Source organism: Saccoglossus kowalevskii, chromosome 21, assembly GCF_978046115.1.
Source record: "Saccoglossus kowalevskii chromosome 21, keSacKowa6.1, whole genome shotgun sequence".
Lineage (NCBI taxonomy): Eukaryota > Metazoa > Hemichordata > Enteropneusta > Harrimaniidae > Saccoglossus > Saccoglossus kowalevskii.
The window spans coordinates 17198349-17213916 of NC_140661.1; the positions used below are offsets into that span (position 1 = coordinate 17198349).

At 34.2% G+C, this 15568-nt stretch overlaps 1 protein-coding gene across 1 annotated transcript; it reads right to left on the reverse strand.

The window, feature by feature from the left end:
• Positions 1–10238: 10238 nt before the first annotated feature.
• On the reverse strand, positions 10239–15068 carry LOC100368452 (cartilage intermediate layer protein 1-like). Its single transcript, XM_006825464.2, has 5 exons — positions 14991–15068; positions 12874–12929; positions 11678–11714; positions 11078–11347; positions 10239–10463 (listed from the first exon to the last, which is right to left on the reverse strand). The coding sequence occupies exons 2-5, from the start codon at positions 12916–12918 to the stop codon at positions 10444–10446; spliced, it is 372 nt and encodes a 123-aa protein (XP_006825527.1). The 5' UTR covers positions 12919–12929; positions 14991–15068; the 3' UTR covers positions 10239–10443.
• Between the last annotated feature and the right edge of the window lie 500 nt (positions 15069–15568).

Genomic DNA, 15568 nt, shown 5'->3' on the forward strand with positions numbered 1-15568 from the left:
AATTGGGTATCGCCCTCTAGGCACCATTCCTAACACATGGTATTATGATTTCGTAAGATCTATAAATATCCCACACAAAGTGTAATCTCTGGTACATGTTCTGACACGTCTGCTTCCGCTTTCAATCAAGGGCTGAACCAACAGCGTTCTAACGGAGGGTTCTCCAACTAGCTAAATCACACAAAATAAGATCACCAAATCCTACAGTAAATTCGACATGGTTACAAATACAATCATTTTTGCAAGAAATATCATGTTAGTCTAAATGTTCCAGCACTTTTATAATGCATTCGTCAAGATTTGTTTGTGTCTAATATCAAAAACTGCTGTGCAAAGTGTCGCGATCACGTGTAGTTCAATACAGTCAAAACAAACTTCGCGTAAGTCGTGGGCGATCCAAGCAACCAGCGACCCCTGACCCTTTTCACGATTGGCTAAGATGAAATGATGGACATCTGCGCGACTATTCATTTGCGTATGAAAGTACCCGGATCTGGTAATAAATCTTACCAGTGAATTGCAGCACCGGACAGTCGGTCGTACCTAAGGGCACTCCATACTTCCTGTCCCGGCGTTCGCAATTATTCACGCCTATTACGTTTATACACTATATTTATTAATAATATTAAACAGATTAATATTGAGTACGACCGACTGTCGACAGTCTAAGTGGACAGCTGTTTGTGCTGCGAACATTTGCATGTCATGTTGTCCAATGATTCGTTATGTGTAGCTATATAATGTGTTGCTAAACATGGACCACATAAACCCATGATGTGATATTTTCAACATTGAAATTGTACGTGTGGTGCAGCGAGTTTTTAACCATAAACAACAAAATAAATGAACCTAATAAACGGCGTTCCCACGAAAACCAAAACATGAGTGTAAACCTTGCACGGACAAAAAAAAACGTCAGGAGAGGCAATAGTGACACTCAATGCTCAGAACTGTCGTCTGCCACAAAAAAAAATTAAAAAAGTGTAAACCCATATTAATATCTTATTTCTGAGAACTACCATTGAAATTATAGGAATTTAATTATTGTTTCCAACTGTTGTACCTACACATCCGTTACCTTTATAGACGTAGTCATAAAACATACACAATAAAAGACACATTCATTGTTCTAATAAACAGTTTAGTAGATTGTCACATATAACTGTGAACCCATTCGAGGAGATATGCAATATATACAACGTGACAAAAATAGACAGCAAGTACCAGTATTAAACAAGTGAGTTTTATTGACGTTCATCCACCCGCCTTTTTTTCAATATATTCATTTACTATTGGATTGTAGATGGTAAATAGGCTCGACTATTATGATTTTACGCATTAGTTACCAGCGGTCACCTTAATTACCGCTATCAATAAAAAATGTTTTGTTATATATCAGCAAGATTCGACAATTGTGACATTCGTGATCTCTACACCTTACCATGGTGGTTGAAATTTTCATGCATGACGACATATCTTCGACACCCATAACCAGTCAATCGTATTGAAAGCCGGCGTATGTGCATTTGTGAGGAGATAATATACTTCACTGTAGGAATAGTACCAAAATAGTAGTACAAATAATAAATTCTGAAACGTTATTATTCTTCACTACAGGAATTTCACCCAGGTAGTAGCACATATTATTTAATTGTCAGTAGCTGTTATCAAGCAATATACGATTGGTACCAACATGCGAGCATGTATTATTCAGTTGTAATATAACCCCCTCCCCAATCCACTTTTTTATGTATGCCCATTGTATTATCAGATTCCCCAGGAATATTTTGCAATTTTTGCATAGTGAAGTCATACTTACTTTGCCAGAATGTAGGACATGGATATATTCAATGGGCGGAATACAAAGGAAACCCTAGTGGTGGGTGACCTGCAGGAGTTCAAGCCCATTAGTGACCATTGAGAAATCCCAGAATAGGGGATGGGAGCACAGCTATACACATAATTATACAAAATTACAGGCACATGTATTTTGAACATATACAGATGAAACACAAGTTCGGAATGTGCAACTCAGCAAATGATCCTCACCACTGTAAGCAGACTAGCTAACTCTTAGGAAGACAGTAGATACATTCATTGCTTGAACTGGTATGGTAGTATGTCAATAATACGTGTACGGAATTCCATGGGGTCCAAACCTTTATAAATATACCATTTCTAGTAATGGTGATGTGTCCCCGTTGGATAGCAGACTAACATCCGTCTAGTGCCTCTCCTAATTGCACATAGTATATAGTAAGAACTGCCCAGGGCTCTGACTAGTCTTGCCCACAACTTGTGATAGATAGGGGACATTGATAGGAGCTGATTTTCTATTGTACACCAGGTGCAATAGCTTTTATAGGTCAGGACCTGTGGAAAAAGCTGATCGATGCTTTTGTGCGGCGTGGAATTTGCCATCCTACTTAACATTCCCGTCCTCTGCTCGACGAATGACAGTTGGTGGCAGAGGTATACCAGTAGCACTACTCTCAGGTCTAGGGGTCAAACTAATGTATCGCTTCAGTCTTATATACTCATTTAGCTTGGTTCTAATGGTTTGTTCTCAACAATACTAGTTTAGTATGAATGTACTTTTTTGTTTCAAGCAGTACAGGACCTGGTTTTCTTATTTTCGTCCATTACACATGTAAGGATGCATTGATTAAACAATTAATTGACTAAATTTATCTGTGTCTTATAAAACCGCTACGTCTGATTGATATGTAATGGTCTGTTAAAATTTGGCTTTCATATAGTTATGTTAATTTATTATAGGTTATTATTTTGTATGTAATTACCTGGGCAACAGAATCTGACTTCATAATCATAGCATTCGTTATCTGGTTGATCTGACCGTAAGCAAACGAACCCTTCATCTGGCGAATAGTCTGAGAATATTTCACCAGTATCTTCTGCTGGAACACCATCTACAGTCCGCGCGTGTACAATAGTTGGATCAGAGCACATATCGTTTCCAAGATGATCTACAAAAAATGATGTTGTTTCATAATCGCCCAAACCATTCGGACCATCGTGATTAAACCAACCAGTCCACCAGTCCGGACACTCTGTGAGAAGAATGTAGAAAACGTTGTACTTGAATGTGTCAGTTTAAAGTGAAATTAATGAGGCAGTGGTAACAATTAGGAAAAGGGGTTACAAAATGTGTGTCTATTTTTTTATGTAATGAAAACACACGGTAGATCACTACTAGTAAAATACATTTTGCAGAGGACAAGGATGTATGTTGCAGAATCACGAGGATAGAGGGACATGGCAACTATTTTTTTCTTTTGATCAGAAAATAATAATCAAATACGGGGATTTCGGGAAAAGGTGGCACTCAACAAATTACGTGCATGAAACGTATATCAATCTGACCGATTACTTCTTTGGACTTTAAATGAGAATATTCAACTTCATTACTATTTGGGAATACGTATTTGAAAAGAAAACGATGCGTATCTATGCACATCTTCTAAGTGTTCAAATAAATTAACTCCCCATCCTGACCAGCAGTACCTAGTATATGGATTTGCTAGTATAAGGCGAAAGGAGGAAAACAAATCAGGATTAAATGAAGCATAAAATAAGTCTATTTGGTGAGTTATATTATATGATGAAATAAATATATGTAATCACGTAAAATATGCCCGCTTTAACACGTTACATAGCACTATATTTCCGTGAAGATTTGACAAACAACTTTATTCAAATTACTCTAACTTTAATACAGAACCTTCTCTGTAGATCTCTAAATATAAGAAAATAAGAGAATTCGTTTTAGGGTAGTGAGTGCTCATGTATTTGTGCACAATTCCACACTTTCAACCTTTTCTAAGATATATAAACAAATGATTATTTTTTGATAAGGGTAACACAAGACCGATTTGCCATGGCAATATCTACAATTTCCAGAGTACCGAAGAAGTTTTAATGTCATGATTTGGCTAAATCTTGGTGCACGAGAAACATTTAAATATGGTTTAAATACTACCGGTAAAACCTGAGCGGAGAACAATTACCACTCAACATAGTCACCAATGTAAGTTCAACACAGTGAGTAAAAGGTAATATTGTTATGATTTTTTGCCCGATAACCACTGTAACTACGTTGTCGTATATTAGTATAGTATAAGATAAAGTACTAAAGTTAGAGGTAATAATGACTTAATTTACATATAGGCGGAAAATTGTACTCTCGGAATTGCCCTTTCAGGTTTTTATTTAACTGGAGAAAACAATGGTGACATATCGTATTATAATATCGCTGAATAATTTTCTGACATCTGGGTACTTACACAGATGATGCCTAGTGAGATAATTAGTAATGAAGCAAAATTCATGATGCAAAATGCTGGAATAATAACAAAAGATAATCGAGATGTAACATACAATTAAAATATATCATGAACTCAGTAACGCCTATGGCAGTCAATTGCTAACCTGAAGAAGGTAGATACTTTGTAGGAATGAATGTTGGCTATAAAATGAACTACGCTGTTGAATTCATAAAATTGACAGACGATTAAGTTGTGTAACTAAAGACCACAATGCACTAAATTTCCTGTCTGATTTCCCCGATAGTCATATGATTTCCTAAATAAAATTCCATACAATAAAGAACTTGTTTGAAAGTCACATAATTATGAGTGTCTCATAAAAAAAACTTGGTGCTTACTGGAAATAATAATTCTACTTTCAAACTATTTTTTTGACAAAAATAAAAAAACAAATTCAAATTTGTAACAAGGACGAGATAAAATGACTCTCCAAGCTTGCACTAGTTATCCTAACACATCCTAACCACATTACAAAGCTAGGTATATTGTTGGAATTGGATCACATACTCAATCAGATATTGTTCCATTTTGTCTACTATCAAAAAGGGATTTACCAGTACTGCCTTGGCATTATTTTTACAAGTGGTAAAATAAAATGTTGATATTAAGAAATTACGCCAACTTTGTAAAAATCAAGATCACTTTCAAATGTTACAATTTATCTAACTGGTATTTAATGTTGTCAGGGACATTCGTCCAATCAAAAAAAGAGCGAATATTGAGATATTTTACTGCTATACAATAATGGATATTCACGCTGACACTTTGTTTCATAACGATAAAGAGAATTCCCCAAGAAATTACGAATAATTCGGAGTAACCATACAACCAAACGAGTAAATGATTCGAATATTGACAACTTCAGAGACACATTCTCTGGACAAAAAGAAGTTTTAGACCATACATGTTTATTAGGGTTTTGCCAAAACATTAGAAAATAAAGAGTTATGGTGCAAACAATGTTAAAAGAGTTCATGGCTACACTATCGAACACGCAATACGCAAGTGTTGTAGTTATTGTTGCATACTTTCGTGCATTAAAGAACAGGCATTTAAAGAAAGTAATGGAGGGTCTGATTTTGACCCCAAGGCGTTTCCATGGTCGGAAAATGTTAGGGCCAAGTCCTATCTGATCTCAAGCCAGTAATTTATCAGAGCGAATAAGGCGCGGGACGAAGTGTTTACAAAGAGATTTTCGTTGACTGAGATTAAATTCCATCGGGTAAACGAGGTAAGAGTTAATGGATTGTTTTACACTCGTGTGCAACGACAGCGACGAAATAAACTATTGGAATGAAGTGATAAGCAGAGGAACACATGATTATGATACGGTTATCTGCCAATATATTTGTGATATTAAGAGTAATTTGAACAGATATTTGAAAGCATTCCCACAACTCAGCATAAATATCAATAGACGGAAGAAATTATTACCCACTGTTTCAGGAACTCAAACGAAATCTATCAACCAGTCAGCAACGAGAGAATGTTCGAACTGAACATTATACCTAACTTATATTACACGCAAAAAGAAATGTATTCATTGTAACAGCTACATTTAGAAGAATAGTTTTAATTGTGATGGTATTCAGTAAGTTTTCGGAAACACGGTAACAACTGTTGTGGTGTGGTGGTTAGATAAATTTGACAAGCGAAACTAACCGATTAACTTGACAGGTCATGTCGTGAAATGCAAACGACAAGAGAGCATTGAATGGCGGCAAAGTTCGCATCTGACTGTAGACGTCGACGACTCAACAATATTGATACGAGTTTTCAGAATTACTATACTGATATTGAATAAAATACAATACAAAAAAATGATCACCAACTACACACGGCCGTACTGAAAAGAAATCTTAATTGAGCGCAATAAATATGTGGACTCTAATGCAAAAATCAAAACAGTCGGGAACAACATTGTACCACTTTTGTTTTGTACGTAACCGCCTGATTATCATTAAAGTAAATTTCATTGTTGCAAAAACCCAAATTCAGGCGACAGCGTTTCTCTCTTGGTGAACGTGGTTCACTACAGTCGTTGAAAGAGATATTTGTTATAGAAGCAAGACGCATGACTCAAACTATGTTACTTTTAATCAGTATTCGCTTTATCCATCGAGCTAAGTAGAATTCTAGCATTGTCGCGGGTCGCGTATACAGTAAAAGGTGAATGACATGACGTACTTATTCGACGGGAAACTAAAAACGGATATTGATTGTTTACGACGAGACGAAATTGGAAATCAGAACACCTTTACTTTGTTCTTCTTCAACAACTGGGTCTGATTGACGTTTGTTCACCTTTTAAAAAACAAAAAAAGCAGATGTTGTGGCAAAGCTGGTAATTGTTTATTATATGGTGTAAGTAGAGCAAAAAATAGACCAATGTATAATGCAAAAAAAGGTTAGTTACTAGCTATATTGGTTACTCTTGATACAGGAGCACTACTATTTGTTTGTTATCATACCATTCAACGTTTGTATACTTAGCTGTAGAGTAAAAGTTTCATGGAGACACAATCCAGGAAATATTGCCACTTGTTGTTAAGTATCGATCTATAGGATATGTAGTTGGTAGACTGCGCCAAATACTCAAGAAACCAACCACCCCTGGTTTTATATAACCATATAAAGCGTTCAGTGTTATTTTGAGAAACACACTATTCAATATTGAGGCGATGTTGATTCTGAAATGCGCCATATTCGTGTTAATGTAAAAAGATGTACACCAAAACATACATACATAATAACATTACACTGAAACCAAAGTTTATATTGCGAGATCTCCACATTTTCCCAGACATTTTGAACTGGAATTGATACCATATATTATTATGTCAATAATGGGAGCGCGACGTTGCGTTCATCACGTCTCGTGTCATTTTTCGGACATGCCTTGGCCGATTTTTCTAACATTGTTCGATCAATATGTTGAGGAATTCAGTGAAATTTAATCAACTGGAAATTATGTTGTCTCATGTGTCATTTGTTATTCTCCCTATATTCTCTGACATGATTGAGTATTAGTGTCTGATACGTTTACTATTGATACACTTCTATTTTTTTTATATAATACCATATAACGTTTGTAGAATGACATTTTGAAGGAAAACACCCAGACATAATCCGGAAATTATTGCCAGTTGTTGTTAAGCGTCAATCTATAGGATATGTAACAAGTTGGTAGACGGCGCCAACGGCGTAATTTATTCACAGTTTCCAGCACGTTTAACGGATGTTGCCTTGAAACTGATGTATTTGCACTTCCAATTTAATGTCAGATTTAGATTCAGTGCCCCGGGATCTCAAATAAATATCGTTTCAGAATAACCCAAAGTACGAAAGCAGACATAAATCAACCTTTTTGAATTTATATTGTAGTTACAACGTTGCCAAAATACTAACATAGATGCTTCACGGAGGGGAGAGAAGAGAAAGAGAGGGGATTTGTTGTTTAATGTTTGAGTCTGTGTTTAATGTCCCGACTGAATAGCCCAAATGCTTGGTATCATTTTAATTCGAGAAATATATTTTGGGCAATAGAACCTCTCAACTCTCACTACCCCGATTTTAATCGACAAGTTGTTTAATTGTGTTGATTTTAAGCTATCACGGTATAATATAACTTCACTGATATAGGCATGGATTTTGTTGACAGTCGAACAATCTATGTTTTTTTGAATGTGAGAGTTGAACGCTTAAAACAATTAATATTTGAACTTTGTATTAGAGTCTGAGGATGCTATGGTTATGAGCTTACGATGGTTTAGCTTTATATTGCGACATAAATTGTAAAGGAAAAGCACAGAGCCTTGACTGTGTGAATGAAGAGCACACACATTTGGATACTTTGCAACAATCAATTGCACATGTTTATTTTCAGACTGCTGATACAGTCACTGGATCGTGTTTTCAGTAGAATTTGAGATACAAATATCCTGTCTCTCCCTGTTGCATAATGGTATGTTTCAGATAGTGGTGTGGTGATTGTGAAATAACTTATGTACCTAGCTCAGTGTTGTTGGCAATGAAAATAAATATGACATCATTGACCGAGTCTCCTACTTTAAATTGGTAGAGCTTGGATAAAGAGTGGTTTATTCCACTACCAAAATTGGTATCCTCTATACACTGATTTGTCCGCTATTTCGGGATAACCAATCATTTCGTTGGATACATTTTATTATTTGCATGGCCATAATTTCGTTGTAGTATTTAAATTGAGACAAGTGTGAAAATCTTTAGTCACGAAGGTGACCTGACTTGATCATCTTGAGATGCTGATTCCTGACTCCAGTGAGCTGTACCCTATACAGGGATACTTATTCAGACGTTCTGTGTAGTAATCTCTGCCTGAACTACTCCCGTCGTACCGGTGCTACCAGTAGTAGCAGTTACCGATACTCCCTGGACACAGAGCACGGGTTTAAATTGTAGTGCAGCTGCTTCGACAGTGTGCCAGATACGAAGAAACACAACATTGTATATTGCTGTTCACCGGAGAGTGGAGTGTTCCCTGCAGCATCGATCAGGTTCTAAGTGTTATTTGTTTGCTGTATATCCCCATTCCTTGCTGGTTCCAGTGACTAACACCCTGTACTATTTATGTATTAAAGTTATGGAAACCTGATATATTGTGTTATTTTTATTTATTGTATTCGTTAACAGTGTATTTCATTCCCTACACTGCCTTAGTTGTGGTGATATACTTTCCCCTAGCGATCACACGCCGTGGCAGCAGACCAGCTGAAGGGAGAAGACCTATAAGATAAGCACGCTACCAGAGATGTCTATTATTAGACCTGTATTGAAGATAAGCCATTACAAAAAAGTGCGTCAATGTAATACGATAAGTACATGACGCAATTGAAACTAAATAAATAGATGAAATTTATGATTTTTTTTGATTAGCCAAATAAATTGAATGAAAAAAGTGCGATCACGCACGCATGTTAAGCTTCAGAATAAAGTCCAATTCACCTAATTTGATCACAGTCCCAATGTATTTCAAAAAAATGTATATATCGGCACGTGTAAATCATGTTAACGTAACTATGTAAACAATACTAATTCAACCATAATTCACAGTTTATCTGTATTTTTGCATTTATAAAACCACTACTTCAGGGCAACACGACTTTCATCAGTTAACAATACTTTCCACCCGCGTTCTTCACTAACTGCTCTGATATTCAGTTTTAAAAGCAGAGGCCAGAAGTCATGCCTGATCGAGCACGTGTGTTTGGGCCTGAAAGAGCATCTGGATTTTTTCGCGATGTGCAAACAACAACTGGATAAACATTTGGATCAAACATAGACGCAAAGCCATCTGCAAAAGCGTAATGGAAACTATCAATGGGCCATGACAACTCTCGCAGAATTTCATCAAGATTTCTTATTTCACTAGCTTTAATGTTCCTGTGTGTTGGACTTATTTCAATCTGGTTAATATTTTGTTCGAAATTTAAAGATTTGTTTTACGAGTCCTCTCATTCTGATTTGAATCAGATTATTGTTTGAGTTTTGAATACACCAGATACATCAGTTCATATTCCTAAGGTTTACTACGGTTAATCATACGCTCTGATTTACACTGATAGTAGCTGAATAAGTTTGTAATTGTGACAATAAACACACAGTGTTATTCCTGCCAGAGATTCATACAACGGAAGATGCAAGGGGCTTTACAAACAACATTTGTCTTTTGAACCTTTTTAATACTCTGTATTCAATACATTGAACGAAACAAATTGTTCAATGAATTATTCTATTTATCCTAAAACATGTAGCAAAAAAAAAATCAGGTCTGCTGCTGAATAGAACGCTTCCAGGTAACTACACAATATTGTATACACTTTTTCCTTTTTTCATCAAATAAACACACAGGAGTTATTATATTGCGTATTTCACTTTATTTGTTTCATACTTTATTGACGAAAAATACAGCTTAGATGTAGTGCTTATATAAATCGACATACTTTGTAACAATTGTAAAGATTGGTGATTATACTTATTATAATAAGTTTAAAGATATGATGAATTCAATGTTTCTGCTTCTCATTGTACCGAGTATATGCTATGTTTCCAGAAACCGTTATTGTGTTAGCCCACCGTCTATAAAGATAAACATAAGATAATGTTAAAAGTACCTGTATAGACTGTCAAATACAATTTTTGTTTTATTGTTAGGGTATACCTTGATATATATGACAATAACAACCATTTTGTTTATATATATTATTTATCATGCTGTTAAGTTGATACATTATCTGTTTATTATTTCACTAGAAAATAATGACTTTATAATAAATAATATATGTTTTGACCAAAATCAAGTAAGACTAAATCGACTAAAATCAACAAGACTCGTAAATAAATTTCTTTTAGTCCAACAACGATTATTCATTCATATTTTAGAATTTTCCTAGATCTGGAATACGTTATTTAAACCTGTGGTTAGTTCGGGTGTTTAGCAAACAAAATAGAGTATAATATGTTTCTAAAAATAATCATACACACTGGAAGACTGTTTTTATCACACGATCAAGGGATTTGTTTGTTCTTGCATACAACACATAGGCGAAAATTTATAAACAAGTAAAACATGCTCAGGCATATCCATGGCCTAATATATGGATGTTTTATTTAGCGTCAACAAGCTTAATTCCTATTTTCTGATTCTTCATACAATTAGTCAAATTTCAAACATCGTATTTTTTAATAATTACCTGGACAACAGAATCTTGCTTCATAATCAAGACATATGTTATCTGGTTGATCTGCATTTAGGCAAACAAATCCCACTTCAGGCGAATAGTCCGAGAATATTTCACCAGTATCTTCTGCTGCAACGCCATCTATGGTCCGCGCTTCGACGATAGTGGGATTAGAACACATATAATTCCCAAGGCGTTGTACAAATATGGTTGTTTTTTCGTAATCGCCCAAACCATCGGCGTTATCATAATCAAACCACTGAGTCCATTGACCAGTACACTCTGTATGTAAAATGTATATATTGTTATTTTATGAACATGTAGTTTAAAGTGAAACTTATTCTACAATACTAACATTTTAAATAGTTGAGACACAGATGCACTCTTCAGAATCAGGAAAATGTGAGTATTTATTTTTGGTGAGTCATCCTTACAAACTGAACCATTTTTTATTATATTAAGTGTTGAAAGAAATTGTACTTGTAGGCCAGATTGATAATCCTTGACCAGAACATTTTTGGAAAGCAAAGAAAATATTTAAAAATATAATGCTTTCACGCGAATACCGAAACCACAAGTTAAACTTTTTTTCTTTCAAATACATAAACTCACCCGCTTCAGCAGTAACAATGGTACCAAGTAAATTGGCCTTTTTGCGTGAAGGGAAAATAAAAATAGTATTAATTGATATATTGAAGATAGAATTCGACAATTTCCATTTACTAGAATTGAAAATATCGTATCTGAAAATGGTTTGGACTTTCTAAAATGTCTATTTGAATAATAGAAGTATATATTTCAAGCAGTGTCGTGATATTTCAATTTGTAACGATTCATGGAATGTATCCATGGTGGGTTACCAACTAGTATACCACTATAAATGTCTATTACTAACATAAATAAGTACGTTGGTAAAACCTTTTTTGACAAACTGTTACAAAAAAGAATTCTAAACATACTTGTGTAAATAACGTGGTAATATTTTGTGAAAGTTTCACAGAAAATGATTCCAAGCAATATAATTAAGTTAGAAGAATTCTTATCAACTATCGATCACAAGTTTCATAAATAAATTTAATTTGATAATTTAAAAATCTTACATACATTTGATTAAACGGGTATGATGTCAACCAAAGAGGGCGATAACTGTTTTACATAAAAATATATTATTATGGGTAAATCACATTTTAATATATATAGGTGTAGTTTTTTTAATCTTTTTTAAACTAATATTTGTTGTCATCTATCATATTCTAGTACACCAAGCTGATTGGTGCATAACCGGTCACAATATACCCCTTAGTTAATGCAAATTGCGATTGCGCCGAAGTTGATTATGATTATGATTACCTATATAGAAAAGAATTTGACATCGGAATGCAAAATGTTTAAAGTACGGACAGATTTGGTAACTCTGTTACTGTAGCAATCATTGCAATATTGTCAATTCAGATGCAGAAGACCCCACGTATATTTCACTTTTGTGGCACAAGCTGAAAAACAAGATATTTAGAATTCTTAATTTATAAGAATTTATGCATGAATATCCGTGGTGCCATTTTAACGAAGGTTAACCCAGGAAAAAATGAATACAATATGGAAAAGAAATTATTATAGCTAAGAAACATTCCGCCTGATCTAAAACAGTTTTTGTGTACATAATTTTAGGAAATGCAACTTATGCAAATAAGCACTTTTGAAAATGAAAATGTTCACAAACATGATTAATACAATAATTATTAGTGAGAATAAGTAAGTTGCATCTAAAACATATCATTATATATATATTAAGACATATGAGAACTTACAAAGATCATTCCTGCACAGATAACCAGTAATCCAGCTAACTTCATGATGCAAAGCTCTGGAACGAGAACAACTGATTATATTATTTAAAGAAACGACTGATAGACTTGAATTTAAAAATAATTAAATATATCATCACACGCAACTGCAAATTTTGATTTATTCAACGCGATTATATTTTTATCAGATGAACAAACTAGTAAATACATAAAAATATAAAAGCAAATAATCTGAAACCAAACTAGTGAAAATAAATGATAGCTGGAAATAAAAACAGACCAAATTGAAAATAGACGATGTTGAAAATTTAGATATATTTTAACTGCACTGTCTTGACGAGATACGTAAATCCACACAAGAAAATGCACAAATTGGCACGAATAATATCAGCTCCGAATATTGATATCCTGTGTAAAGTATTATTCACCTGTTTTATGTAATAGATGTAAATACAATAATTATTTTATCGAACCCATTTTCCTCTCGTTTTCAAGTTTTCAATTTGCAGGAAGCGTTTATTATATTAATTCAAATCAAGATTTATTCAAGGTGACATATTCTCACAATGATAGATGGTGTGATAGTCCATTCGTGATTCCTCAAAAAACAAGTCAGTATTTAACAGCACCCAATGAAACAAGAACAGTAACCACATTCAGTTAACTTTCCACATATTCTACAAATAACGCATGGAAATTTAGAACTAATCCCATGATTGTTTTTGTTCAAATTACCCCCATATATACTGTATCGATATGCTTGTTAGAACTGAGTTGTGGCGCATAAAAGCCAATTTGAAAATAAGACACATGCCTAATTTAGACAATCCATTTTGATATTAACATTTTACAAATATATACACACTTAGATTGTCTTTCTATAATGCAGACAGAGCATCCAATTTACAACATAACGGGGTAGCGTTATATCACAGTGGGCAAATACATCAGTTATTGTATAATCAGTTATTGTAATCATCTTAGCTTACCAAGCTAGTCGTTTGTTCAAATTTATAACTTTACAGTCTTTGTCTTCTATTATGTCGAGTCGAAAGGTAATTCAATTTTTATTTATCTTTGTTTTGCAAGATTGTTAGATAATTCTTTTGAGATATAAATGAATGCAAATCAACAGCAACGTATTTTAGCCCAAATGATTTCCAATCAATATACTATGTGCCATTTAGGTTTTCAAATTGACATGTGTTACAATGCAACATAGGTGTACATTGGCAAACATTATAAACGACAAGAAAGCGGTGATATTCTGCTCTCATGAGTTAGCAACATGTTGAATTAGTAGTTTATTAGTACGTATAGTAATTTCCATGGTGTTGTTTTTTTACTTAAATTGTTGGTCAGTTTATAACATGTTTTCTAGTAATGATTTTAATAATATGTAGTCTAGCATAAACAGGTTATACCATTAAATATGGCAAACGATTCCTATTCCTCGAATAAAACTGATAATTTAACTTAATGCTCGCTTCATTGTTGTTACCAGTCACATTAAGGCTGATTTCATCATTAACGTCGCCTACTGACTCTACTTAGTATAAACACATATTATCCCTTCAATTTAAAAAAACAAACAAATTATACCAACGCTGATAATCTAGTTAAATCAAATTAATCAATCGTTTAGCTAGGCACAGATCCTCTGATTCTTTCATGATGGCCGCAAGCCACACCATGCGTACCATATTAGTGGCCGCCATTGGTAAACGGTTGGCCAAATGAGACAATGAAATGTATTGAAATTAACCCAAATCTTAGTAAGTCAAACAAGTCACAGGAGCGCAATCAAATATACATTGGTATGAATTGAAACACTCGAAGGGGCAGGTTGTGTGTTAGGTTATATTGATTACATTTTTCATTCGGTAATTTATAGCTTAAAATGTTGAAAAGACTTGAAAAACTGACGGTTATATACATATATATACGATTCGCAGTCTCAATCAATACACTGGTAATTATGACTACTTAAAACAAATATTAAACATGTCGTTTTCCACAAGCAACACTTCACTAACATCACAATGTACAACTGTATAGAGAGCATTGGCAACTGTAAGGCGATGTACATGAAAAATATGATGGAAGAAATTATTACTCACTCGTTTAGGAACTTGGGCGAACGTTTTACTACCAGTCAGCAACGACAGAATGCTCAAACAGAAAATTGTATCGTACTTATATTCTTTTAGCTATACCAGCAGCTTGCACGTTTAACAATGGTAAATGAAACAATAGAGAAGTTTAACAAAAACAAATGCATTACAACTGGCATTATTTATCATATCACATGTGAAAAATGTATTCAGTGATACAGCAACATTTTTAAAAACAGCTACTTTAAATGTAATGGTACTTGCATAGTGACAATGCGAACACCATATCAATTGTAGTTATGACAATATATATCCGGTGCAATTAACAATAGTCGTTTCAGCCATTTAGTCAAGTATTGTTCGCTAAATAGTCAGGCAGAGTACATTGTAAAATGTAAATAACATAAAAAGGACATTGTATACTGTAGTTGAATTGAGCTAAATTCGAGAGCCACAGTTCACCAATATATTGTCGAGTTTTCGTGTTTACAATATTGATAGAAATGGAATATGGCAACTCATCACGGTCTGATCTGCCTAAAATAATGGAGCCCATCAATAAGTAGACCCTATTTAAACAATCA